General features: G+C 40.5%; 1 protein-coding gene across 8 annotated transcripts in view; it reads right to left on the bottom strand.

Moving 5' to 3' along the window:
- The window catches only part of ARID1B (AT-rich interaction domain 1B), a 437,894-nt gene that overhangs the window by 387,020 nt on the left and 25,882 nt on the right, over positions 1-24,992 (bottom strand). For 6 of the 8 annotated variants that reach the window (XM_025866378.2, XM_025866380.2, XM_073894146.1 and 3 more), the window contains exon 2: positions 1,291-1,485. In XM_025866378.2, the coding sequence (XP_025722163.1) occupies positions 1,291-1,485 (195 nt within the window). Of the gene's footprint in view, positions 1-1,290; positions 1,486-13,497; positions 13,658-23,032; positions 23,128-24,992 lie in introns of those variants that run through there. The other 2 variants (XM_073894148.1, XM_073894149.1) reach the window with 2 other exon arrangements.

Below are 24,992 nucleotides of genomic sequence, written 5' to 3'. Positions count from 1 at the left end.
AACCCTGGAACAGGTTACTGGCAATGTTATGGAAGAACCTATCGAGGAGGCAGTAAAATGTACACAGCATCAGCCTAATGCACCCCCAGGGTTAAAGACACGGTGTGGGAACTTATAAATAAGGCTTTCTGGTGTATCTAGTGACTAAACACCCTAACGAGTCTGAATCTAATTTAGACTTTTCCTAATTTCATGCTTCCTCAGGCCAACATAACAAGGATCTACTCTCCAGTATCCAAGAGACCAGGTTTACTACAGCTAGAAAGTAGGTGGTCATTTAAGGCAACTCCAACTATTTGATTCTAGAGAAAAAGAAGAAAAATACTGTGTTTTTAAAAGGAAGAGAAGTCTTCTTGTGTTTTAAGTAAAAATACAAAACCCATCCAAATCTAAGAAAACAGATATATACCAAATGCTCTTATATGGAATGAATATGTTAAGAAATAAATGCAAAATAACTTTTTGGGAGAATAAAAAATTTCTCTCAAAGTCGATGCCATTCATGGTTATTTATTTTTTAAATAATTAAAACTTCACCTTACGAAGTCTACTCAAAGTTCAAAATCTGCCAGTCTGACATGAGAAATGTTAGAAAGCCAAGTTCACTTCAGGGGTTTAGATCTATATAACTTGGTGCAAAATGATAACAGTGCCTATCTTTCAAATACAGCCAATAACACAGTAACAGCCCTCTACCAAACAGGTATTTTTGTCCACTTTTTTCTAGGAAGCTCACTTTTCCATTTTTGTTTTTGTTTTTTTTTAAAGAGAAAGTGCGTGTGTGTGCACACGTGAGGGTGGGCAGGGGACAACAGAGGGACTGGGAGAGAGAGAATCTTAAGCAGGCTCCGTGCTGGGACCCCAGGCAGGGCTCCATCTCATGACCCTGAGATCACAACCTGAGCAGAAATCAAGACTCCAGTGCTTAGCCGACTGAGCTACCAGGCACACCACCCCCCACCCTGCTCTTTTTTTAAGCAAGCTCCATGCCCAGCGTGGGGCCCAACTTGGGCAGAAGTCACCATCCCGAGACCAAGACCTGAGCCGAGATGGAAGAGTCGGAGGCTTAACCCAACTGAGCCACCCAGGTGCCCCATCACTTTTCCTTCTTTGAAAGAAAAGGAAACTGCACATGTGGTTACTTGAAAAAACTATGAAAATTAAAAGAAAAAAGAAAATCAGTGAAATCCCCCCTAATTCTCTCAGTACCAATCTTAGGTAGACAGTAAGCAACAAAGACAAAACTTCATCACCAATTTGAAGGGGGGTGGGATTAAAACCAGCACAAACCTGCTGCTGTGGGTACTGCATTCCTCCCATGGCCCCTGGGGTCCGACCCTGGATGCTGATTGGATACCGCTGTGGGCCTGGGGGGCCGTAGGAGCCTCCTGGGTAAGGGCTGCTCTGCTGAGGCTGAGAATGAGGGTTACTGCCCATCCCATACAACTGAGGTCTCTTCATCACCATAGGATCCATTGGGCTGCCCTGGGAAGAAATAAACAAAACACAGATTAAGTCATTATTTATTACAAAGGCAGAAATTTTATTTCATATACATTAAAAACACAACTATATCCTTACTTTTGACAATATTAAAAATACATAATATATACAAATACCAAATCATTATGTTGTAACACCTAAAACTAGTATGTTGCACGTCAATTATTTAATTAAAAAAAAAAAAAAGCTGGCAAATAAAAACCCAGAAGAACGTTTAGGAAAAAAGCCTAGATGGCTACAAGACATTTATTGTTTACTTTTAGGAAGGTTTTAACAATTACGAGGGATCCAGTGTAAACAAGAGAAGGGAAGAGTTTGCAGAGAGAAAACATCTGCATCTAAAATTCTACTACACATATAGGAAATGAGCATGATAGTTAATCTCACCCAGCTCCTTTTAGCTTACTAGTAATAAAGTATACTGAGTGGTTAGCAATGCTTTTTGACTTCAAAGTATTCTTAGAACAACTACTTTAATTTGGACCTGAGTCTGCAACTCCTGATCAAACATTAATGCATCTGAGTGCTCGTTAGAAAGTGAAAGGGGAGATTTTAGATAATACAGAATGTCTAGGGTAAAAATTTTCAAAGATCACTAGTGCACATGAATAGGTACCCAGACTATGAGTCACAAGCCACCTTCCCTATGTCAGTATCTTACCAAACATAACCAGTTCAAAACTAAACTCTGACTTTTATTTTGGATTTAGTGAGTCAGCCCATGGGCCTCAGGGCCAAGGCCATCCAGGAGAGCCAGAACTAGAGCCTCTGCTGGGGCTTTCTTGCCCTGGGTGCTTCAAAGGAGCAAAGCAGTGGTGGGGGAAGTCCCTCCCCACGGTGCTACAAAGCCTGCAGCATTCATCCAACAGATCCCTCCTTCCTTCCTTCCTTCCTTCCTTCCTTCCTTCCTTCCTTCCTTCCTTCCAAATCCATATATTGATCCCTACTGTATGCCAGATTCTAAGGCTTAAAGATTAGCAGATTAAATGAGAAAGCGCCAGGCTCGAGCTGGGAAGGGACAGGGCACAGAGTACCACAGAGCAGAAAGCAAAAAGCAGAGGCTCAAGGGAGGTGAGCTGCCTGATGTGTATGAGGAGACATAAGGAGTTCAGATCCAAATGAAGGAAGAATTTGCAGAGAAGGAGGTGAAGCAGGCAGAAGCCAGTACGTGCATGAGCCCTGCACGTCCTCTTAAAAGGCTTCAGATTGCATCCTGGGGTGAACCACTGGGTGCTTTTGACAGAGAGCTGTAGTCGGGTCCAGCTTTTGGAAAGCCTGCTCTCGAGCTGCTGCCTGGAGCCAGGGCGGGTGCTGCAGCCAGCAAGGTAAGCTGAGGTCCTGAACCGGTGGCCCCTGGAGCCAGGACGGGTGCCACAGCCAGCAGATAAACTGAGGTCCTGAACTGGTGGCGTGGTGGGAGAGAGCAAGCCCAGATTCAAGTAATGGTGGAAACACAACGCAACTTGGAGACAGAGCGATGGAAGAAGACAGGAGTCAGTGGAGGCTCAATAGATGGTGAGAGACCAACTGAGACAGATATGCAGAAGTAGAAGCAGCTCGACCCTCTTGCCCATGTGCCAGAGGGAGCCTTCAGGGTCCTACATAGAGGAAATCTGAGGTTCCTATAGGAAATCCAGCTGAAAACATCTAGAAGGAAGGGACCCATATGTTTGGGGAGTAAGTGCTGATCTAGAACGATAAATAGGGAAAAGTCAGCACATAGAGGATATATGCTCCCTGAAGGGTGGCGATTCTTCTCTTTTACTCACTACTGCATCTCCAGGACATAAGTCAAATAGTACGCCTGGCATATAATAAAATGTTCAACAAATACTGGATGATTTAATCAACAGGAAGCATATAAAAACTCCAGAACTCTATCCAGGAAGAATACATCAAAAAAGAACAATGTGTAGAGGACAAAACTGTAGAGAATGTCGCCGTTTTCGGGAGAAGGGGAAGGAGGGGCCCGCAGCGAAGCCAAAAGGACGGTCAGAAAAAAAGATTCTAGAGAGTCTGGGGTCATGGGAAAGGAGGAACTCATGGGTCGCAACAAACTAGGCACGCCGAATGCAAGCCAGGTGTCCAACAGGCAAGGGCTAAAAGCTTTTTCTACACTCGATGACTAAAAGGGAAGTGCCGGGTTTGGGAAGGAAAGCCTCATCACAGAGGTGAGAGCAGTCGTTAGAAGGTAAGCAATGAAGGCACGAATGGGAGCTGGGAGGTGGGCCAGAAGCACAGGCCCCAAACCCAAGCGAGGGAAGCTACAAGAACTGGCAGTCCTTCCTCCTGCTGACACCCCAGCCCAAGGCTGCGTGCAGTCTTTGCCCTCCTTCCTTCATGTCTAGTATGTGCAGTGCGCCAGGCACTGGAGGAAAATGAACAGCCTGTCCTGGAGAAATGAGCAATTCACTGAAGGAGACAGGCTGAACAAAGATTAGAACGCATGCAGCAGACATCCTAACTGGACACACAAGGCACTGAGAGGAGGGAGCATCTCAACGGGTCTGCGATGGGCTTTAACAAAGCCCTTCTACAGAGAAACTCAGCTCTGAGAGATTGATAGGAATTTGCCAGGAACTGATCTCACCTGAATGAAAGTATGTGTAGGCCAAACAGTTCTGCTCAAAATTCACAATTTCATGGAATTTTAGATGTGTTACTTTCACCAGTCAAGGAAATTTTGTACTCACAATGACGACATACTGATGTTACACAACCTGCGCTAACCTCACAATTCAACACACAAACATACACGTTGATATAGTGTCGTAAGACGAAAATCGAGTATTAAGAACTAAGTTTTCCCAGAATGATTTAAATTAGAACATCTGTCTTACCAAAGCAAAATGTAATAATTTTCCACACTTTCTTTCAAAATATAAAATAAAATTTTCTATGGAAGTGTGAAAATCAAGGCTTTAGCTGGTGATCTCAGAAGGCGCAGAGTGAATGAATGGCCAAAAGAGAGGCTAAATAAATCAGATTTCAAACTACATTTTGAATACGGAGTCCTGAGGCAGCCCTATCTTCACATTCAATCTGCATTAGCCAGGACATAGGAATGGTCTACTTATTTCACTTTAAATAGTGTACCACCAAAACTGGCTTAATTAAAGCAGACATTCAAAATGGAAAAATAATTGGAATGTCTATATTTTAATGCTATAGATAACAGTGCAGCAAATTCATCTTATCAGTGACTAAAACTGTTTTGTAATATCTGTCTCATCACTGCCATAATCTCTCACAGCCATACTTAAAATTCAGTTAATTTGTACCCATGTCAAAAATGTTAGCTTAAGGGGTGCCTGGGGTGGCTCAATCGTTAAGCGTCTGCCTTCAGCTCAGGTCATGATCCCAGGGTCCTGGGATCGAGTCCCACATCGGGCTCCCTGCTCGGCGGGAAGCCTGCTTCTCCCTCTCCCATTCCCCCTGCTTGTGTTCCCACTCTTGCTGTCTCTCTCTGTCAAATAAATAAAATCTTAAAAAAAAAAAAAAATGTTAGCTTAACCCTGAGCATTCTGAAAACCAAAAACATGAAATACACAAATTATCTGTACCTCTCCAAATGCATCTAATACCTTTCAGTGAGACTTCAGATATGAAAACAGATACTATACAGTGCAAATTACTTAATTTTAACCCTCTCTCCTTATGGCCTTGTGTTAAATACTCATCCACACCCCAAATTCATCCTGCTGGGTGCTTTTGCTATTTTCAACATTAAATATGTAAAAGAACAGGATCTCAACCCCTGCTTTTCACTACAAGCTCTTTAGAGAAACCAAAGGCCAAACCAAATCTAAGTCTTTTCCAAAAAACCTAAAGGCCAAGTCGCTTCTCATATTCCCTTCTAACCCAAAACAATTCTGTATGTTTCTCGGTTAACCTTCGGTTGATCTATTCGAAAGTACCATCATTTTCATTTCTCATATAAAATTTATGCTGTATCAGAGACATTGTCCACATTAAAACAGTCCTCAAATACTTATCTAAATATGTTATTCCAAATATGCTTTTCCTCCCTAGATACCATTCCACGGTTTGAGCTTCAATTCTGTAAAATAAGACAAGTGCTTTGAAGGCCACAGTATGTACCATCCATTTTCAAAGCGCTCAAAACAACTAGTGTAGGTTTAGTTACTCAGTGTCTTGTGCAATTTTATTTCTTGGTAAGACTTTGTTTTAACTCCTCCCTTGTTCAAATAAACTTTTGTGTATATATGTATATGTGAGCTGGACACCACACATGCATGCGCACACACACATGCTTTCCTAGATCTCCTTCTGGGAAGTTGCCATTATTATCTACATCCCCCAAAATCCTCAGAAGGTTTTCCATCCCTAGGATGACTAAATAAGAAAGCGAACAATGTGTATTTTTAAAATACATTTTGAATATAAATTCTAGACAATTTAGGCTGCACAGTTAGGCTATATTATAGGTAAAAGAGAGTTTATCAAAGGCTGGCCTAAGAATCCAACAACCTTTTTATTTTTTTAATATTTTATTATCTGAGAGAGAGAGAACATGAACAGAGGGAGGGGCAGAGGCAGAGGGAGAAGCAGACACCATGCCGAGCCCAGAGCCAGACACAGGGCTCGATCCCAAGACACTGGGATCATGACCTGAGTTGAAAGCAGACGCTTAACCGACTGAGCCACCCAGACACCCCTCCAACAACCCTTTTAAAAGATAATCCAAACTGGGGTGTCTGGGTGGCTCAGTCGTTAAGCGTCTGCCTTCAGCTCAGGTCATGATCTTAGGGTTCTGGGATCAAACCCTGCATCAGGCTCCCTGCTCAGCGGGAAGCCTGCTTCTCCCTCTCTCACTCCCCCTGCTTGTGTTCCCTCTCTCTTTGTGTCTCTGTCAAATAAATAAAATATTTTTTTAAAAAAGATAATCCAAATTAAACAACTTGTATACTTTTAGTATACATTTGATAGACTTTTTTTAAAAGTAGGCTCCACTCTGGGTGTGGAGCCCAACGTGGGGCTCGAACTCACGACCCTGAGATCAAGACCAGAGCTGAGATCAAGACTCAGATGCCTAAGTGACTGAGCCACCTTTAGGTTGGTTATTTATTTGACAGAGAGAGACAGCAACAGGCGCCCCAACTTTAGACAGACTTAATACTTCTTATACTTATTCCTTCATTACCACTCTTCCAGAGTATACCTGGAATATGTATACTTTATTATAAATAATAAAGATATCTATGTAACTGTATTTACTACTAAATATCAAGCTAAGGAGATGGTTTATTGGTAGTTGCTTTCTGAATATAGTATTTCACAATTTTTTCAGCCCAATTCCTGAAACCACAAATTGAAGAAAGACACTGCAAAACCCACTGAAAGAACTATCCTATTTTCTTGATCTATAACCACATCTATATATCTGGATTAAATAAGAGCTCAGAGAAACTCTTCCCATTCTGAACCATTATTTGGGAGAATATTCTATCCTACCAGCAACTAAAGAGGACTTTGAAGTAATATCCCACTACCTATAAAATGACAAAAATAATGAAACCCAATGTGAGTAAATGAGTGTTTATACTAAGTTTTAACCTACTAGTAGGTTTTTTACCTCTACTTCACTCGGACAGGTAACAGGGCAATGAGCTCTAAACTAAAGCTTTAAAAACTGTATCTTGTTCCAACTCTTACCCTCACTCTCAAATGGGGCAGAGGTGCAATTTATCCAAATCTGCCTGCAGCTATGGATTCCTAATACTGATGGAAGACAGCATGGTCCAGTGAAGAAAGTGTGGGCGTGGCTACAGAGTGGGTCCACACCCTTAGCTCACCACTTACCACCACCATCAACCCTGCATATGTTGCTTCTTAGTCTTCTCACTCACTAAATGCAAGAAATACCTAACTCACAAAGAGTGTGAAAATCCAATTAGTAAGAACTGTAACAGTTCTCAGAGCCACTTACCAATTGTTCAAAGAAAACTAGAACAACCCAACTCCTCAACAATTATGGAATATGTGAACAAGCCATAACATACGAACACAGTCGAACAGAGACATGGAAAAGTACATACAAAACAATGTCAAATGTTTAAGAACGATGTGCATGAACCACGGCTATGTGAAAATCAGGCCGATAAGGATCAGAGGCAGCCAACAGTGACCTGTAAGTAGTGGCCATTCTATCGTGAAGCCATCTATGTTTACTTTTCTGTGATAATGTCTAAATATAACTTGAAAATGCCCGTTTGTTCCCAGGCATGCTGCAAACATTACTATGGTTTTCTGTAGGGTAGGGGTGGATGGGACACAGCTGTCCACACTTGTCCTCTCCCGTCCCCACACCCACACTCCCATTTACGGCATTCACAAACAGGGGACGGCTGCTAGTCCTCATTCTGAGGATGTTCCTGCTCCCCTCTCTGCCTGCCTAAACCCAAGCTCACTCAAGTCCTGGCTCAAGGACAGCAGAGCTTCCGCCTTCACCACACCCCAGAAACACTATCTATGGGACCTACCCCAAGATCTTTCCTGGGCTGCCTGTAACAGACTTCTCAGTGGCCTTGTATTGTTATGACTCATGTACTAGTTTTTCGTTTTTTCATGTGTTATTTCTTACCTCCAAGTAGTCTAAAATGGCAACATCTATGCTTTGCACTTCTTTATGCCTCACTTAGCACACAGCACAAATGACTTAGATTGTGCTGACTCAGTAACTCCACGGGAATGATGACTGATAACATCAAGTAAACTCTTCTCGAAAATAAAAAGTAAAAATCACTGACCAATTTCTGTATCGACTCTGCACATAAACGCAGAAGACACATGTAAAGCCAATGATAATATACAATACAACATTCTTGGTCAAGTTCTTCTAATGGCGTTAAAATCAGTTTAAATCAAAAACAGAAGAGCAAGACACTGAAGACTTTTCCTTCATTTCCTATTCCTCTTCAAGCCAGAAAATACCAAGATTCTCAGTCACCACTGTCACCACTACCACAGAATCCAATTACCAAGAAAACACTGTTATCCCAGGTAACATACTGAAGGCTGGGAGTTGTGGGGACTTGCCCAGGGCTGCAGCACTCATGTAGAGCCAAGACCAGAACACAAGTTTCCTGATTCAGGCCCACAGTCCCCTGCACTATAGCATGCATCCATGTATGGCCATGAAACTGAGGCAGGAAAAAAAATGCAACCCAGCACCTAAAACCATTGTTTTTACTTGTACTAATGACAAGACAGTACCGATTTATGAACTGAACTTCAAATTTGAGTATCAACACACCATAAGTTCTCCCTCTGTCAATACGGGAATATTTGCTATATTCGACAATGGTATGGGAAGATCAAGAAGTGGGATTCTAAGCCATCAGTCATGGCAGAAAAGGCCATTTGGTTGTTGGCTCTAAGAACCACGGTGCCCTCTAACCAGGAGGCCATCTGCAGTGAGGGAGGAGGGGCAGAGGGGGACCAAAATACTAATAGACTGGCTCGGAAAGATGACCACTGTCAATAATTTTGGTTTGGGTTTCCTTAAGGCAAGTTATATAGAACATATCTCTTTGTGGAACCACAGAATGAAATTTGAAGTAAGAGGGAAGGCGAGGGGATGAGGAAAAAAAATGTAAAAATGGGATTGTAGGCAATTTTTATTTGTGCAGTTTTTATCTGAAAGAAACATGTTGTGATGTATGATTTTATTTTTTTAAAGATTTTATTTATTTGAGAGAGCGAGAGAGAGAGAGTAAGAGGGGCAGACGGGTGGAGGGTCAGAGGAAGAAGCCAACTCCCTTGTGAGCAGGGAGCCTGACGCAGGACTCGATCCCAGGTCCTTGGGATCATGACCTGAGCAGAAGGCAGATGCTTAATCGACTGAGCCACCCCTTGATGTGTAATTTTAAATAAATAAGTTTGTCACATATATATTATCCTCAAATGGGACAGGAGTTAAAGACACAATATTTTTTCCTAACTATATTCTAAACTGAAAATACCACTGGATTTTCATTTTTCAGAAGATTAGCCATAAAATATTAATACGTTGTTACGTATGTATAGTGACTACCATAAACTACCAATAAAAAGCAACATTCAGAAGCTGTGATTCTTAACCCTTAGACATACTTTAAAAAATGCATCCATCATGTATGTACATCCAAAATTAACATATAGTGTCAGAGGTCAATGAAATGTCTTCTAGAAACCCATCCAAAGACCTCCTGACCTGCATTATCATATAATGACCAACATCTACCACGAATTTCCAAAGCACTTTAACACATTTCCATTTGATCACAATTCCTAAAATTCTCTGGATAAAGGATTCAGCAATGAAACAACGAATCTTAGGACAGAGAAGAACCTCACTGGTTCACAGGTGATGTATATATGAACCCCCTAAGTTCTACAACCATGAAATGTTATGAATTCCTTCCTCCTACATAACAAAAACCTGTTCCTTGAAATTTACATCCATTGGTTTCATTTAGGTCCTTTTGCAGAGTATTTGAAGACAGCCATATCTATTTCCTTTCTCCAAGCGGAATATGCCAATTCTTAGTCCCCTTAACACAAAAAATCTTACAGGACGAACAAAGCCTACTCTGGTACCCATGTGGCCCTGGATCTGCATACTTGACCGGCAGCCCCGTCACACTCCTGATCCATCTCATGAGCCTCAGCAAAACCCCACTTCCCTCTCTTCTTCCATGATTCAGCTGGTAGAAGTTGTTCTATATCTCTGCTTATTTTCATTTTGCTTATTTCTGGTCACCATTCTATCCTGACATCTAACATATGAACTGTATCTCCTATCTTGACTTCAACCACCAATTAAATCAGCTTGCCATTTCATTCATGTCTTTGCCCGTGTCACTGACAAAAACACTGAAGAGGCCCAGGAAGATGACAGAGCCTCTGGCCAAGCACGAGTGCCATTCATAAAGACCGACATAAATCCGGGCGTCAGCACTCTTGGAGCAAGAGAAACCTTGGGGAAATCCTTTCCACTGATGCAAAGCATTCTGCCAATTCACTTACTACACTTACTATGCAAGCACAAATACCTACCTTGGGCGACAACCTACTCCCTGCTTCAAATTCCTCCACCTTCTACATATAAAATAAACAGTCCATGGATTAGAAAAACACTTAGAATTCTAGACAACAAGGTACAAGGGAAAGGGAGGGAATTTAGAGTCAGACAAACCTGGGTGTGAATCCTTCCCATGTGTAACTTAGGCTCACGTTTTAATAGAGTACAGTCATGTTCACAGCTTTTGTTGCTAGGGGATTAAATGAGGTACCACCACAGGATTTATCACAGAGTAAGAGCTTCCTAAATCTATTTTTTTTCTTTTCGTCTTAACAAATTAGCAAATTGAAGTCAGAGTGAAATCACTCAATAATTTAATTTATTTATTTTCTTGTCTCCCAGCATAAGCATACTGTTAATTAAAGGTAAAAATTTTGTTTTATTCATCTTTGTGTACCTAGCACTTAGCACAATGCCTGGCATCATTAACATCTGTTCAACAGAAAAAGCAATGACATGCTCAACACCACGTGGCCAGTTAAACAATAGGACTCTAATTGGAATGTAGGCTTCTTGAGAGTCAATAGGTGCAAGAGGTAAATAATCATGCATCACTGCAGACAATGCTTCACTTTTCACAAGTTCACATAAGCCATAGCTTCCATTACCTCCTCATGTCGGAGTCCCCCAAATGCGTCTCCCTTGGCTGGTTCCCTGAGCCCCAGAGCTCTACACCCAACTGCCACCCAATATTCCTGCCTGGATACGTAGGATACTCCCCACTTGTTTCTGATCTCCGTGAAAAAGACCCCTACCCAGATGGACAAGTTAGAATCCAGGGATGCATTCTAACTCCTTCCTCTCCCACCACAGCCATCCCTCACCAAATCCAGTCAGCTGGACCCACCATCCCTGCCAAAAGGAAATCTCCCTCTCCGACCATACTGGCCTCTATGAGGCTCTAGAAAAACCATATGCTTTCCCACCACTGGACTTTCAACTACGCTGTTCCCTCCAAGTAGAAGGAGTTCTATGCTCCTGTGGAACTCAGAAAACCCTGTGCTTTTCCTTCACAGCACTCAGTAAAGCCTACCCAGAATATTTATTTGTGTGACTACTTGATAAATGTCTGTCTCCCCAACTGGACTGTCCCACAGGAATAGGAATGATGAAGTGAGAAGACAAATATTAAGCCCATTTATAGCTATCATCTAGATACCACAGAATAAGTCCAGAAAATAAGACTATCTAGGTTCCCCAGTTTGGGGTGGATTTTTATAAACTGGCAAAACCTATTACTTGCCTAATCCCCCAAGCTCAGCAACTTGTTAAGTCAATTCAATGTGTAAATTACTGTCTGAACCATACTCAAATTGAATTTAGCAAATGTAATAATTTTATGAATAAACCAAAGTGTATATATATTTTTTATTTCAAGAGTAGATTAGATCTAAAGGGAATATCAAAATAGTAATGGTATATATTTCTATTTTCCCTAGATTTGTTATTTCTCACCACCCAAAAAAAAAAAAAAAACTGTAAAGCTATTACCATGGCTTTAACTATTTCTAAAATTTACATCTCTAAGTATACACTATCATTCATATTCATGTGTCACTACTGACAACTTAGTAGCAAGCTTATTTAAGAAAGAAATAATATGGTATATTTCCCATACAAATACAGATTTAAATCAAGAAAGGAAGTTTTTGTGGGAATATGTCAAATTTCAACCTCATCCCTTTTGGCTGTGTGATGCTGAAGAGAGTCACCACTTAAGTCTGCATCTCAGTTAACTCATCTGAACACCAAGAACACTACCACTATCACTATAGAGCTGTTACAGAATTGGAAATATTGTAGTTAAGTCCTTGGCACATAACAGGCTTTTAATAGGGATAGATTTTATTATAGTCATTACTATGTGAAAGTGTAACTCCAGAATAATCACTATGAGGCACGGATACTCCCCACCCCTCTGCTAATGTGCAGAAGACAGACACTGCTAATCAATCCTAGAATTCATTTTCCTAAAGTCCAGTAAGCCTCAGGATCTTTCACCCTGTACGGTGGCAGGAATCCACTACCAATTATCAGATTTTGCAAACAAGCAGAAACCAACTTGCTGTGTCTACTACAAGGGAAAAGCATAAAGTCTGACACTGGGTAGACCTGAGTTCATAATTCTCTCCTGCTGCCGACTAGCCATGAACAGCTGGGTAAATTATTCCAGTGCTCTAAGCCTCAGTTTTCCCACCTTTCAAGGGAAGTTAATACCTCCCTCAAAACACAACCGTTCTAAAGACGTTTGGTATGTGATCTGCATGGATAATCAAGTCCAAGGACACGTCAGAGTGGCACCGAAAGACAAACCGAGAAGTTACTGGTTTCCCCAGCGATCCCCATGGTTACCAACATGTCTATTTCAAACTATTTTATTAACTTTTTAAAATCAACTTTAAAATTGCATTGAAGAAAATGCCAGTACAAATATTACGAATGTTAACAACTGATTTACCTATCTCTAGACAAAAAGTGCTTGCAGTGCTTGATACACAGGCTACCAGTCCCTGGTGCAAACATGCTTTCTGGAGACATGGCCCTATTAAAGATCCACTTTATCAGAGCCATAATTAAGTTAAAGCATATATTGGTGGTAGTGTAACGTGACTGTTCAAAGAAAAAAAAAGTTAATATGACTAATATACAGTTGACTCCTTGAATAACATGGGGGTTAGGGGCACTGACCCCACACAGAATCAGAAATCCACATATAAGTTTTGATTCTCCAAAAAACCTAACTACTATTAGCCTACTCTTGACTGGAAGCCTTACCAATAACATAGTCAATTAATACATATTTTGTATGTTATATGTATTGTATATTCCATGTTACATGTATATATACCATATTCTTACAAAAAGTAAATCAAAGAAAAGGTTATTAAGAAAATCATAAGGAGGAACACCTTGGTGGCTCAGTCAGTTGAGTGTCAGACTCTTGATCTCAGCTCAGGTCTTGATCTCAGGGTGTGAGTTCAGGGCCTACACTGGGCTCCACACTAGGCTTGGCCCCCACTTAAAAATATACATATTTTAAAAAAAAAGAAAATCATAAGGAAAAGAAAATACATTTATAGTACTATATTCATCAAAAAAAAATCCACATATAAATGGCTCCGTGCAGTTCAAGGCCACTGTTCAGTACAGACTGAAAAAGGGCAATTCAATGCATATATAAGGCCTAGGCAGGGATCCTACATTGAAGGAAAGACTGCTACAGAGATGCTATTCGGACAGTGGACAAAATCAGAATATGGACTGCAGTTCAAGTATTGCACCCAAGTTAAATACCCCAACAGCACTGAGGTCTGTAAAAGAATAACCTCATTCCAAGAAATATGCTCAAGGAAACACAGTGGCACACAGGAAGGAGTAAAAGGGCAGGGTGGATACAACGAACTCTCAAATGATCCTGAGAAAATATAATGTAGGTAGATAGGGAGGTGGGTAAAAGTAAATGTAACAAAGTGTTCAAAACTGATGTATCCAAGTAAAAAGTAAATGGGACTTGTCTGCACTGTTCTTGAGACTTTCTTGTAAATTTGAAATTATTTCAAAATAAAAGCTAAAAGAAGGGAGCAAAAAGAAACTGAAAACCAGAACCATCACTATACCTTTCCTCTGCAAGGAGCGCTGCAGCCCCTCAGAACTGAGAGCCCCTAATGACCGCATGGTGTCAACGGGGCCACTGGGGTCACTGGCAGGCTTAAAACCTAAGGGGGTGGGACCACGCCATAAGGAGGAAAGTAGGGGAAAGGAACATGCAGAACGAGAAGAGTCAGAACACCAGGAGAGCACACACAGAGAAAGAAGGGTATGTGGTAAGGTATTACTGGGGAGGAGGGTGGGGCTGCAGTACTTTTCCTAAACGTACTAAAGCTGGCAAAACACATGCTGAATATATGTAATATTTTAAAGATGTTTTTAAAAATAATCCTCAGAAGGAGCTCCTGGCTGGCTGAGTCAGAAAACTGACTGACTCTTGATCTCGCAGTTGAGAGTTTTAGCTCCACATGGAGTGCAGAGATTACTAAAAAAAAAAAAAAACAACATAAAATTAAAAAAAAGGAAGTCCTTTAAAGAAAAAAAAATCCTATGAAAACTGCCCCCCCCAAAAAAATTTTTTAATTAAAAAGAAAAGAAAAAAAAACCTTCCAGGTTAAAAACCTGCTCTGGTAGAAACCCTTTCCCACAAATCACATTTTCATGTTATCACCCTCAACTTTCAAGATGTAAAAAGGCTTCTGCCCCCTCAGGTTTCTTACTATGCTTTTTAAAAGATCTCAAACCAGCCATTAAAGATGTGAAATGTGCCATCTTCAACCCAGAAACCTCCCTTATTTGTTTTTATAAGTTTCAAAAAGTGCTTTTATAACCCTCACTTTTCACATGTGACCCTGCTCCCTCCTCTTCCCTAAAAAGGATGTAAACAGACCTGTCCCCTAGCAGTGCCTCCCAGGTCAGGGGGCCCTCTGTCAAATTCTCTGGTTTAAAATAAGGAGAGCAACCATCCAAATGAAAACATACCCAGTATTTTTAAATCTCAGTACAAATAAAAAAAGCGAATTATCCCAAAACTGTGGTTGACAAAGCTTCCGTTAGAGGAACGAGAGGGTTCAGAGACAGCCAACTAAGTAACAGTTTAATTGCTTGCTACGGCAGGTGGAGCCTAACTCTCCCAACTATCCAGCCATCGGGCCTTCTCTGGTAAGCAGCATGGGGTCAAGTGCACAGACTCTGGAATTAAGGCAGCCTGGCCTGCACGGTGGGTCACCACTTACTGTGTGATCTCAGGCAGATCCTGCAAATTCTCTGCACTTAAGCTTCCTCCTCTGAAAAGTTAGGATTATAATAGTAACCACTTCACAGCGTTGTCATAAGTATGAAATAACACAGTAGATACAAAACGCAGTACCTGGCACATAGTAACTGCTCAAGTGTGAGAGCTTGTTGCTCCTGGGCAATCTCACACCTGTGAGCCTCACAACGGCTCACACGTGAAGTGAGAGATTGCATGATGAGCCCTTAGAGCCCCTTCCTGTTCCAGCATTCCGTAATTCTAGAATCAGCCTTCCTCCCTGCCACAACTTCCAACTGTCACGGTTAAGTATCAAAAGGAATGAGGACAGTTAGAGATACTTCTTTCTGCCCCATTCTTTGACCAGAAATCTTAACCAATAAACTGCCCGAAAAGTCAAAAGGCAGGGAAAGGGCTACAAAGAGGTCTAAAGAATTCAAAACCCAGAAGTTCAACACCCAAATAATCAAGGCTCACCTTCAGATGCCACACCTGCCATCTGCCACGTCTTCAATAATAAGCCTAGACAGCCCTTTTGCACACCTCCGTGCCAATGCACTAAGGCACACCCCTTTCTACAACACCCTGGCACCCCACACACCTCTGGCACCTGTAAACTGAAGAAACTCTTCCTAGTTCCAGAAAGCACGAGGTAAAGTATTGTGCCTTCTCTGGGCTCCCACCATGTGCTGCCACTATCTCCTTTAATAGATAATAAACACCTATCACAACCATTTGCAATCCTGCTTACACGGCCTCTCTCATCAGGGAGTACCTGAAGGGTAGAAATGGTGTCTTCCTCATCCTAATTCTCCTTATGGCCCCAACTTCTCATACACAGTGAACAATTATTGTTCCTATTACTACATTAATTAAAAAAAAAACTTTAAAAAAAACCCTCAGGTGCACCTTAACCCTTGCCTCTCCAAGCCACCTTCTCCTCAATAATATTGTACTGTCTTCTAGATATGTCAACTATACGTAATGAAAACTACAAAACCGGATCCCAAGTCTGGCTTGTGACAGGCACTTAACGAATGTTTAGTATATGAATCTGAGAAAGACATCCAGCTGTGTCTCCTATTCCCAGTGTGACTTCTCCTGGATTCAAATTACAATGCTCCAAACATAGGCATTTTTTATTTCCAGCCTATAATGTTACTATTTCTAATATCCTTACAACATCATTTCCTAAGCCATGTTTATCGCTGTTACTGTAATTAAGAATGGAAAACGTCTAGGCTGCTGGGGAATCAGAGATGGATCTGACCCAGGATCCCCCACCTCTAGAGACACTGTAGCCCAGTGGGGGCAAAGTAATCTCTGCACCCAGCATGGGGTTTGAACTCACAACCCTGAGATCAAGAGTCACACGCTCTACAGACTGAGCCAGCCAGGCACCCCTAGTCTGTTCATTTCTGACAGAGGTGTATAAAATCTACTTTGATTGTGGGTTTGCCATTTTTCCTTTTTTTTTTCAATCAGTTTTGCCTTATATACTTTGAAGCTATGTTGCTAGGAGCATAGAGTTTCATGACTATTATAAAAAAAAAAAGGGAAAATGTCTATAAAGCAGATGCCACTCTTTAAGATTCAGAATATAAGTTAGCATAATAAAAGTCTAAAACATCCTACATAGAAAAAAAACCTGTTTAACTTGGTTGCACCCAAACCTGTCTGGGCAAGTTTTTGTTTTTCAAGTAGAACACAGGAAAACACAAACCAGAATGACAATAATGCATTCCATTTTCATTGTGAGTTAGGTCTATGTAGCTAGACAAACAAGCAGAGAGTAAATATGCGTGAGTGTGTGTGTGTGCATGCATATGGCTTCTATGCCCACTAGTGTGACAAGATGACACAGTGCTTAGCTTACCTGTGGAATTTTATATAGAGCTGGGTAGTAAGAGCAACAACAAGGTATTTTTATACATAGCTGGATAGTAGAAGTAACAACAAGGTATGCTGGTCATATATCCTCAGCATTTATGGCAAATTATTAATCAAGTCCCACCTGAAACAATTTGTTAAATTGATTTTAATCACTGGGCCTCTCATGTGAAGCTTTGTATAATCAGCATTTCATTTACAAAATTAATTGCCTGATTGATTCCCTGGAGGCAGTTGCTGTCATTACCCTGCTGTCATAACTTCTGAGTAGGGTGTCACAACATGAAATTCTGACAGTATGAAAAGCACTGCTATTTTAAAAATGGGTGAGGGGAGAAAGGGACAAAGTAGGAAAACCAAAGAAGTCACATTACCCCCTTCAGCCTGAGAGAAACTCAAAAGTGTTTCACGGTAAGTACACTCTATACCAGTACCTATCTGCTAACTTAATTAATATACAAATCGAGCGTTAGGGGCATGAAAGATTTTTATATCTGAAAACAGTAACTAGAATGTAAAGGCACCAGAGTTCAATTTTAACCTGTGTTACAAAATAAGTACCTTGATACAGAAATAGTCTCGACCAGAAATTTTAGTTTACAACTAATACCAAAATATATCCAATGTAAGCATGTCCAAAACACACATAAGCACACATTCATTCAGTCTTTCAAAAACATTTGTGTCTATTATTGTTAGATACACACACTTTATATATTTAGTTTATTGCTCACTACTTAACAGTCTATTTATTGGTAATTGATGGGTCTTCACCTAAAAATCTGTCATCACAATCAAATGACAAAAATTAGGCTAAAGAGTACTTTTCATGTAAAAGAAAAGGATAAGATGAGTATAGAACAGGGAGAAAAGAGGAACTTTTAAAAAGTTACTGAATATCATTAAAGGTGAAACTGCATTGGCACCTGGGTGACTCAGTCCGTTCAGCATCCCGGCTCTTGATTTTGGCTCAGCTCAGGCTCTCAGGGTCCTGGGATCAAGCTTCCCCCCAACCCCCACAGGGTTCCACACTCAGCACGGAGTCTTCTTGGGAAGACTCTCTGTCCCTTTCCCTCTGCCCCTGCCCCCCACTCATGATCCCCCCCTCAAATAAATAAATCTTTTAAAAATAAATAAATCCTTTAAAAAAAAGTGACACTGCATTACCTGTATGTTTTCAAATGAAAATGCAAAAGCATCAAGCCAGCCTAAGATCCAATTTTTCTTTTCCTTTAATTTGCCTTTTCAGAAAGGATGCCCAATTCTGCAAAAGCCCCTAAGTCATGCCTTCTCCCAGCTCAGAGTGGCATTTCCCACAATCTCAAGATACCAAGAAGGCAAAGTAGACCACACAAAGCGAAGCTGTCTTCAAATTCATAAAATAACTTTCACAGTATGGGGGGAAGGGGACTCATTTAAAAAATCCCCATTCGGTGCAATCCAATTCCAAATAAGGTCTCTTTTAAATGAATTTAAAAGAGGACTCCTCAGGAAACTAGATGTAATTTACCTTCCTTTCAGTACACTGAATTTTGATTCCTAAGTACAGCCACAGATTTCATTTAAAAAGAAGGATCACTTCATAAATCTGCTGTTATCTTGTGACCAAAGGTGTTTTGTTTACTGGCTTGGTAGAGAGCTAATTGGGACATTATACCCACTCCCATAATGCAGGTTAACATGACAAATTTATGGTTAGAAAACATAAAGGCAAAGTCTCCCCAGCACAAACACCTTGGAAGGGCATAGAAGGGCAGGCCCCTCCTGGACCTCTCAGCCACATTTTACTCCCCTGCAGTATAAGAGCAATGGTCGGTCTCTAATCTTCACTTGGCTCATAGGGACGTGCTAAGTGTTGATAAGGTAATGTCTACAAAGTGTTTTAAGTTCTGGGGAAAAAGGCTTTATAAAAGCATAATAGATGCCTAGGATCACTCCTTAAGCTACACACACGTTGTTTCGGAAAAATAGGGTTCACAAATTCAAACGGCTATCAATTTAACACCTTTCATTACAAAAGAACCAAATAAAGGGAAGGCAGAGAAATCTTATACATAGGCGAAGAGGGTGAAGGCTTTACTTAAACATTTAATGCCTGCATCACCACCAGTTAGGACAGGACCCCACAGTACGTCAGAAATGGTTCAGAGCAGGAATTCTCAAGTGAAAATGGGTGGATGCTAGCTATAGAAACAGGAATGGGGGCTGGCGTGAGGGTACATTTGAAAATGTATATTCAGGGTGATAAAATGTTCTATTTGGGGAAAAAGGGGAGTACTGTTTTTATAACATACCATGTAAAAGTAGCTTGATAAAATAACCTCACTTGTTGAGGATTTAAAGGAAAAGTCTAGCTTCCGTCTTCTCAAGGGAAGTGGGGACTAGGAACCTAGTCTTTTGGGATGACACATCTTGAATGCTGGAAGAGGTACAAGGAAAATTACGTTTATCAAAAGGAGGCAAGAGTTAGAAAAGGTTAAGAAACAAAGATTCAGATAAAAGAGGAAACAAGAGGCCAGATCCACTCATTCATTCAACATTGTTTAAACTGAACAACTGTTAATGTGCAAGTCACAATGGAAGATATTAGATGTATAAGACAGTTCTTGACCTTGAGAAATATACACCATAACAGAGGAAATAAAAGATGTATATAAATAATACAAAATATAAATAAGCTTGTAAATGCCACTGGACAGAGAAAATAAAATCCCGTGAGTGCTCAGCTAGGGGTAATAACTTCTAGTTGAAAGAAATGCAAGGATTCATGGGGAATTTATATCATTTAAGGTGGAAAATAAAAGATAAAGAAGATATATAGAAATATCAAGACACAAATATAATAATAGCCACCATTTGGTGATTGTCTACTGAGAGCTAAGCACAGTGCTATGTGCTTTACAAATGACATTAACCAAGTCTAACAAATATCCTGCAAAGTACTTAACATTACAAGCCACTATTTTTAGTTGAAGGAAATTATCTCCTAGATTAGGTAACCCACCCAAGGTCACACTACAACAAAAAAAAGAGATGGAATTAGGATTTTCCTAAGTCTGGCTGGTGCTCTTTGGGGAAGAGGTCTCTAACGGTCATTAGGCTCCACTCCGAGCCACTCCAATTAATAACCCATGATATGAACAAACTGTGAACCTGAACTGTGTCCCCCCCAAAATTCGTACATTGAAGCCCTAACCGCCAATGTGACTATATTTGGAAATAGGGCCCATAAGCAGGTAATAAAGGTTAAATGAGGTCATAAGGGCAGGCCCTCATCTGACAGGACTGGTGTCCTTATAATAAGATGAGAGAGAGACCAGGGCATCCTCTCCCCCTCCCTCCCCATGCACGCACAAAGAAGTCACGTGAGCACACAGCAAGGTGTGCAAGACAAGGGAAGAGACCTCAGAATGAAACCTACGTTGCTGGAACCTTGATCTCAGAAATCAGAACTCCAGAACTGTGAGACACACATTACTGCTGTTTAAGCCACTCAGTTTACACTATTTTATTATGACATCTGGAGCAGACTAAGACACACCACTTCTATTTTTACTGATTTGTAACATACAACCTGAATTCTAAGACGGCTCCCTGGATTCCTGCCTTCTGATACCCACACCTTTGTGCAACCCCCTCCTGAGTACGGGCAAGACCTGTGACTTGCACCTAACCCAGAGAATATAGCAAAGGTGAGGGGATTTTGCAAATGCAACTTAAGTCCCTCATCAGCTGACTCTGAGTTAATGAAAACAAAGAATATCCCAGATGGGCCTGACATAATCATGTGGGCCCTTTAAAAGAAAGTCTAGTTTTCCCAGAAGTTAGAGACTCTCTCTCTGTTGGTGGCACTGAAGAAGCATGTGCCTATGAAGCTACAGCCACAAGGAAATTAATTCTGCCAACAGTCTGAGGGCGCCTTCCCTAGTCAAGCCTCCAGCTGAGAATGCAGCCTGCTGACTTTAATCACAGCCTACTGACACCCTGAACAGAGTGTGTCCAGCAGGTCACATGTGGACTCCTGACCCACGGAAACTCTTGAGATAATGAATGTGTGTTGTTTTACGCCACTCAAGTTGTTATGCAGCAAATACAACCAAAAACTCATCCACAACTTAGTAAAAATTAATACTTTCCACATAGCTCCTCTTCACTCCCACATGCAAGCCGACTGATGCTCAGAACCTCCTCCCATGCAGGACCTGCTACTGCTCAAAATATTGGCTCTGATATTTTCCCTGAGAGGACCATCCCAGAAATTATTGGGAGCTCTTTACTTTTCCCATCTCTGGACAAACTCCTACTTACCCTTCTAGGATCACCTTCCCTATCAAGTTTGTCTTGAACTCCCCAGGCAGGTAGAATAAAACCCCTCTCTTCTGTGGTCTCAGAGACCTTTGAGGAAACCTCCATTATAATATATAGAAGGTCTGGTTGCAATTTTATTTACCTGTCTCCTCAATGGCAGAGGCCAAGTTAAACAGAAAGACAGTTTACAAAGATAAAGGAAAACACCCTTCACATCATAAGAGACACTGAGAACAGGAACAGGAGTCCAATTCTTAGTTCACCGGCCAGAGGACCAGAGATGAGAGAAGTTAACTTCTCCAGGCCTTGAGTTCCTCATCTATAAAACAGAATAGTTTACTAGTGGGCACTCATTTTCTATACCCAGAACCTAGCACAATATATGCATGTGCACTGAATAAATATGACAATTAAAATATGCTTGAAAGGTCAACTTGTCAACTCAAAAAAAAAAGAGAGAGAGAGAGAGAGAGAAAGTACTAACAATGATACCAATATAAGAAAATGTGTACAAAACTGTGAACTGAAAATCAGTGATTAAAACTAATGGCAACTATTTAACAGTACATGCATATATGCTGACAAGGGATAAAAATGATTTAAAATAAAAACTGTTTACTTCTCACTGCCTATACCTCATATGTAAAAGGTAGCCAGAAGTCTGTGAGATAGGGTCTGGGTGACCTACCGGTCTTCACCTCACTCCTGAACCCCATTCCTTGGCTCTCAGCCATACATGCTCCCAGATGCTTGCTGAAATCCTCAAGTTCAAGGCTGCATCTCTTTGCCGTTTTCATGCTACCTGACCACATGCCCATCTCCAAACAGTTGGCCTTGCCCAGCGTGCTGAACTTAATTTGAGAGACCATGCCACAGCTGTAGCCAGCTCCACTGTCTGGTTGGCTTCAGGCCAACTGATGTGAGAAGGCTATTTTTTAATCATTTGTGAATGAACCAGTAAAACTTAAGGGACAAAGGAGTTTCCCTCCCCATTTTAAGCAAGAAATGCAAATTTGTTAATGCTCTTGACAATGGTGGTACAGAAGCCTCCGATTTGTTCACACTTATCTAAAAGCTACATCTAACCTAGTAATTCTGTATAATGCAATTGATTCGCTAGTATCATTTTACAATTCTGATTAGGTTTCTCTAAAATCCTGTTTATTAAATTGCTTCCTTTAAGCATGCATAGTTACTAATTTGTTTCCAACTAAATCAGGTATCGTATGAAAAGATTATACTACAACGGTGCAAGAGTACTCCAGGGATTATGTTTCATCTAGATTTCAAAATTAAAACTGTAAAGTTTCTTTTTAAAAAGAAAGGCAGCTGAATTTATACACAGTTTTCTGGATCAGTAAAATGTCAATACCCCACTATAACATCCTGAGTACAAACAACTGCATCCTTCACAATGCATATAAAGCAAAGAGCAAAAGACTCACTGTGGGTCTCGTGCTGATTTCTTTACATCAGGAGGTCATAGCATGACACTGTTCAGCAGTCCAGAGCCAAAACACACTGAGCCTTTATGGGCCAGCTTGATGCACAGAATAAGCAATGTAAAAGGAGGCCAAAAATAAGACGGTTAATGCTTTATTAGATTAGGTTTTTGGTGTTTTACAGCAAATCAATTGAATAAATCAGACACAATTAATAAAAATCTCTAAAAAGCAGTATTTCAGAGATTTGTTCAGCCATGTGATTTTGATTACCTTTAGTCACAGAGATAAAAACAAACTCCTATGTACAACTTCAAGATATTTCTCCCCAAAGTCCAATGAAACAAAAATCCTTAACACTGTTTTTAATCAAAGATTTTAGTGTCTCTAAATGTTGTTTTTGTTATTTAAATTTCTTTCCTTTCATCAAGTAAAAACAAGAGCAGAAGAGAGCAGGATAATCACCTATATTTTAAAACCAGATCGGCAAATTCTTTATTCGAATAATGAATAAATCCTTAAGAAACAATATAGATGTTTTCTCTATGAAAACAATTTTCATATCTGCATAGAGATTAGAAAAAGTTCTTTAACTGTGAAGACTCCGTGTGCTTAAAACATTTTTTAAAAATTTTCAGCTGAACTGAGGAGCGCCTGGGTGGCTCAGTCAGTTAAGCATCGGACTCTTGATCTCAGCTCATGTCTTGATCTCAGGGTTGTGAGTTCAAGCCCCGCGTTGGGCTCCACGCTCAGCGTGGACCCTAGTTAAAAAAATTTTGTTTTCAGCTGCACTGAAAAAAACACAGGCATGAAAGAGAATGAAAAGGAAAAAGGTATGATTCCACGAAAATCTGTGGCATGGGGCCCATAAGAGAACTACAGGGACTGACAAGCACCAGGGCCCTTCTGGTTCACGGTCAGTTTTGGCGAGAGCCCATATTCACAAGGCTACCACACAAGAGATTGTCAAAAGCATGATGAAGGTCCCTTTTTTTTTTCAAGAGATTTTAATTACAAAGTTATAGTCCCATCTAACTAGGGTATCTATTTAGTACTATACCTAAAAAAGGAGGAGAACTTTGAAATATTTCCAGGTCTACATTATACCACTGTAGGTTCTCCTTTCTGTTCTCATTTCTTACTTCTGAAGCTAACTAGACATAATGAAAATAACTTAAGGAAAAAAATCCTGCTGATGCCTTCCAAATAGGAAATGCCCTCATCTTCTCTCAATTACTTTTTGAAATTTCAATTACTGAATTCAATTACTTTGAAATGTCTCCCCCTGCTTCAGCTTTGGGATACAGTAGGGTTAAAGCATCAAAGGTAACACATCTTGTAGCCTTTTTATAACATACTCCTTGTAAGAAACTCTGTTATGAACAGCACACAAGTAAACAGTGACACAGCCTGGGATTGCATGAGGATATCACAAAAAAAGGTGATGCAGGGCTCATGCCTAAAGACCTTGTCATGATCCCTCCAGGCAAATCCTCTTGGCCAACAGCCTCACAAGACAATGACATTCCAAAATGATTCAGCAGTCCACAGTAAAAATGACAATGTGAGGGTTTTTTACAATTGTTCACTGACTGCTTAGACAATAATAAGAGAACCTCTCCGCCACCACACACACAAAATTATCCCAAGTTAAAAAGCAGAACCAATGGGATGTGTCCAAAGGAGGCTTCAGGGGGGAAAAAAAAACAGTTGAATGTATATAATATGATCTTACACATGGATTATTTATGTTTATATAATTGTATGCGTTCATATGAAGTATTTTTAAAGAAAAAGAAGGCTAGAAAAAATACATTTCTGATAAGTAGAAGTGGTGAAAGGAATTTAAATATTCAACATAAATGTTTTTGCCACTGTTTGAATTTTTTTATGTAAGAACATTCGCGCATTGCACTTCTGTAAAAAAAAAATTTTTTTTCAGAATAAAACTCAAAACCTTTGG

This window comes from Callorhinus ursinus, unplaced genomic scaffold, assembly GCF_003265705.2.
Source record: "Callorhinus ursinus isolate GAN/ISIS: 27379988/994484 unplaced genomic scaffold, GSC_fseal_2.0 scaffold6, whole genome shotgun sequence".
Lineage (NCBI taxonomy): Eukaryota > Metazoa > Chordata > Mammalia > Carnivora > Otariidae > Callorhinus > Callorhinus ursinus.
This window is presented reverse-complemented; position numbering and strand designations above follow the sequence as displayed.